The sequence below is a fragment of the Parus major genome, unplaced genomic scaffold, assembly GCF_001522545.3.
Source record: "Parus major isolate Abel unplaced genomic scaffold, Parus_major1.1 Scaffold1101, whole genome shotgun sequence".
Classification (NCBI taxonomy): domain Eukaryota; kingdom Metazoa; phylum Chordata; class Aves; order Passeriformes; family Paridae; genus Parus; species Parus major.
The window spans coordinates 1-2,226 of record NW_015379966.1 but is presented as its reverse complement, the minus strand read 5'-3'; the positions used below and the strand labels follow the sequence as shown (position 1 = coordinate 2,226).

Sequence of the window (2,226 nt, the reverse complement as noted above, 5' to 3'; positions counted from 1 at the left end):
GGGGTGCTGAGGCAGGGGACACAGAAGGTTGGGGACACAGAAGGTTGGGGACACAGAGGGTTGGGGACACTGAGGCAGGACACACATGCCGTGTTTTGGAGACACTGAGGTCAGGGGACACTGAGGTAGGGGACATGTGGCATGTTTGGGGACACTGAGGCAGGGGACACAGAGGTCAGGGGACACTGAGGCAGGACACACTGACCCAGGACACAGATGCCATATTTTGGGGACACTGAGGCAGGGGACAGAGGGTTGGGGACACTGAGGCAGGGGACAGAGGGTTGGGGACACTGAGGCAGGACACACTGACCCAGGACACACATGCCATGTTTTGGGGTGCCACACTGACCCAGGACACAGGTGCTGTGTTTTGGGGACACAGAAGGTTGGGGACACTGAGGCAGGGGACAGAGGGTTGGGGACACTGACCCAGGACACACATGCCGTGTTTTGGGGACACTGAGGCAGGGGACACTGACCCAGGACACACTGACCCAGGACACACGTGCCGTGTTTGGGGACACTGAGGCAGGGGACACTGAGGCAGGGCACACAGAGATCTGGGGACACTGAGGCAGGGACACTGAGGCAGGACACACTGACCCAGGACACAGGTGCCGTGTTTTGGGGACACTGAGGCAGGGGACACTGAGGCAGGGGACACTGAGGCAGGACACACTGACCCAGGACACACTGACCCAGGACACAGGTGCCATGTTTGGGGACACTGAGGCAGGGGACAGAGGGTTGGGGACACTGACCCAGGACACAGGTGCCATATTTTGGGGACACTGAGGCAGAGGACAGAGGGTTGGGGACACTGAGGCAGAGGACACTGATACAGGGCACACAGAGGTCAGGGGACACTGAGGCAGGACACACTGACCCAGGACACAGGTGCCGTGTTTTGGGGACACTGAGGCAGGGGACACTGACCCAGGACACACATGCCATGTTTTGGGGACACTGAGGCAGAGGACAGAGGTCTGGGGACACTGAGGCAGGGATACTGAGGCAGGACACAGTGACCCAGGACACACCTGCCGTGTTTTGGGGTGCCACGCTGACCCAGGACACAGGTGCCGTGTTTTGGGGACACTGAGGCAGGGGACAGAGGGTTGGGGACACTGACCCAGGACACACATACCGTGTTTTTGGGGTGCCACACTGCCCCAGGACACACGTGCCGTGTTTTTGGGGTGACACACTGACCCAGGACACAGGTGCCGTGTTTGGGGACACTGAGGCAGGGGACACTGAGGCAGGGGACACTGAGGCAGGACACACTGACCCAGGACACACCTGCCGTGTTTTTGGGGTGCCACGCTGACCGCCCAGGCCTGACGTGTGTCCCCCTGTCCCTCAGTCCATCCTGACCGTCAGTCTGTCCTACATGGTGGGGATGATCGCCAGTTTCTACGACACCGAGGCCGTCATCATGGCCGTGGGCATCACCGTCGTCGTCTGCTTCACCGTCGTCATCTTCTCGCTGCAGGTCAGCGCCAGGGCTGGCCCTGGGGGGGCTGGGGGGGCTGGGGGGTCCCCATGAGCTCCTGATGGGTCTGGGGGGTCCCCATGAGCTCCCTGATGGGTCTGGGGGGGTCTGGGGGGTCCCCATGAGCTCCCTGATGGGTCTGGGGTCACCCCTCTAAACCCCTGCTGGGTCTGGGGGGGTCTGGGGGGTCCCCTCTGAGCTCCTGATGGGTCTGGGGGGGTCTGGGGGGTCCCCTCTGAGCTCCTGCTGGGTCTGGGGGGTCCCCATGAGCTCCTGCCTGGTCTGGGGGGTCCCCTCTGAGCTCCCTGCTGGGTCTGGGGGGCTCTGGGGGGTCCCCTCTGAACCCCTGCTGGGTCTGGGGGGGTCTGGGGGGTCCCCTCTGAGCTCCCTGATGGGTCTGGGGGGTCCCCATGAGCTCCCTGATGGGTCTGGGGGGGTCTGGGGGGTCCCCTCTGAACCCCTGCTGGGTCTGGGGGCTCTGACCCCTCCCCTGAGCTCCCTGCTGGGTCTGTGGGTCTGGGGGCTCCCCTGAGGTCCCTGCTGGGTCTGGGGTCTCCCCAGGGGGCTCTGATCCCCCCCAATCCCCCTCCCCACAGACCAAGTACGATTTCACCTCGTGCCGGGGCGTTCTCATCGTGTGCCTGGTCGTGCTCATCCTCTTCTCCATCCTCTGCATCTTCATCCGCAACCGCATCGTGGACATCGTCTACGCCTCGCTGGGGGCCCTG

General features: G+C 63.5%; 1 protein-coding gene across 1 annotated transcript; it reads left to right on the top strand.

Moving 5' to 3' along the window:
* Nucleotides 1-1,335: 1,335 nt before the first annotated feature.
* LOC107199567 (protein lifeguard 1-like) lies at nucleotides 1,336-2,220 on the top strand (the record flags this gene model as incomplete). Its single annotated transcript, XM_015616888.3, has 2 exons — nucleotides 1,336-1,498; nucleotides 2,095-2,220. Coding segments are annotated over exons 1-2 (228 nt in total), but the record flags the coding sequence as incomplete, so codon positions are not given.
* Nucleotides 2,221-2,226: the final 6 nt, after the last annotated feature.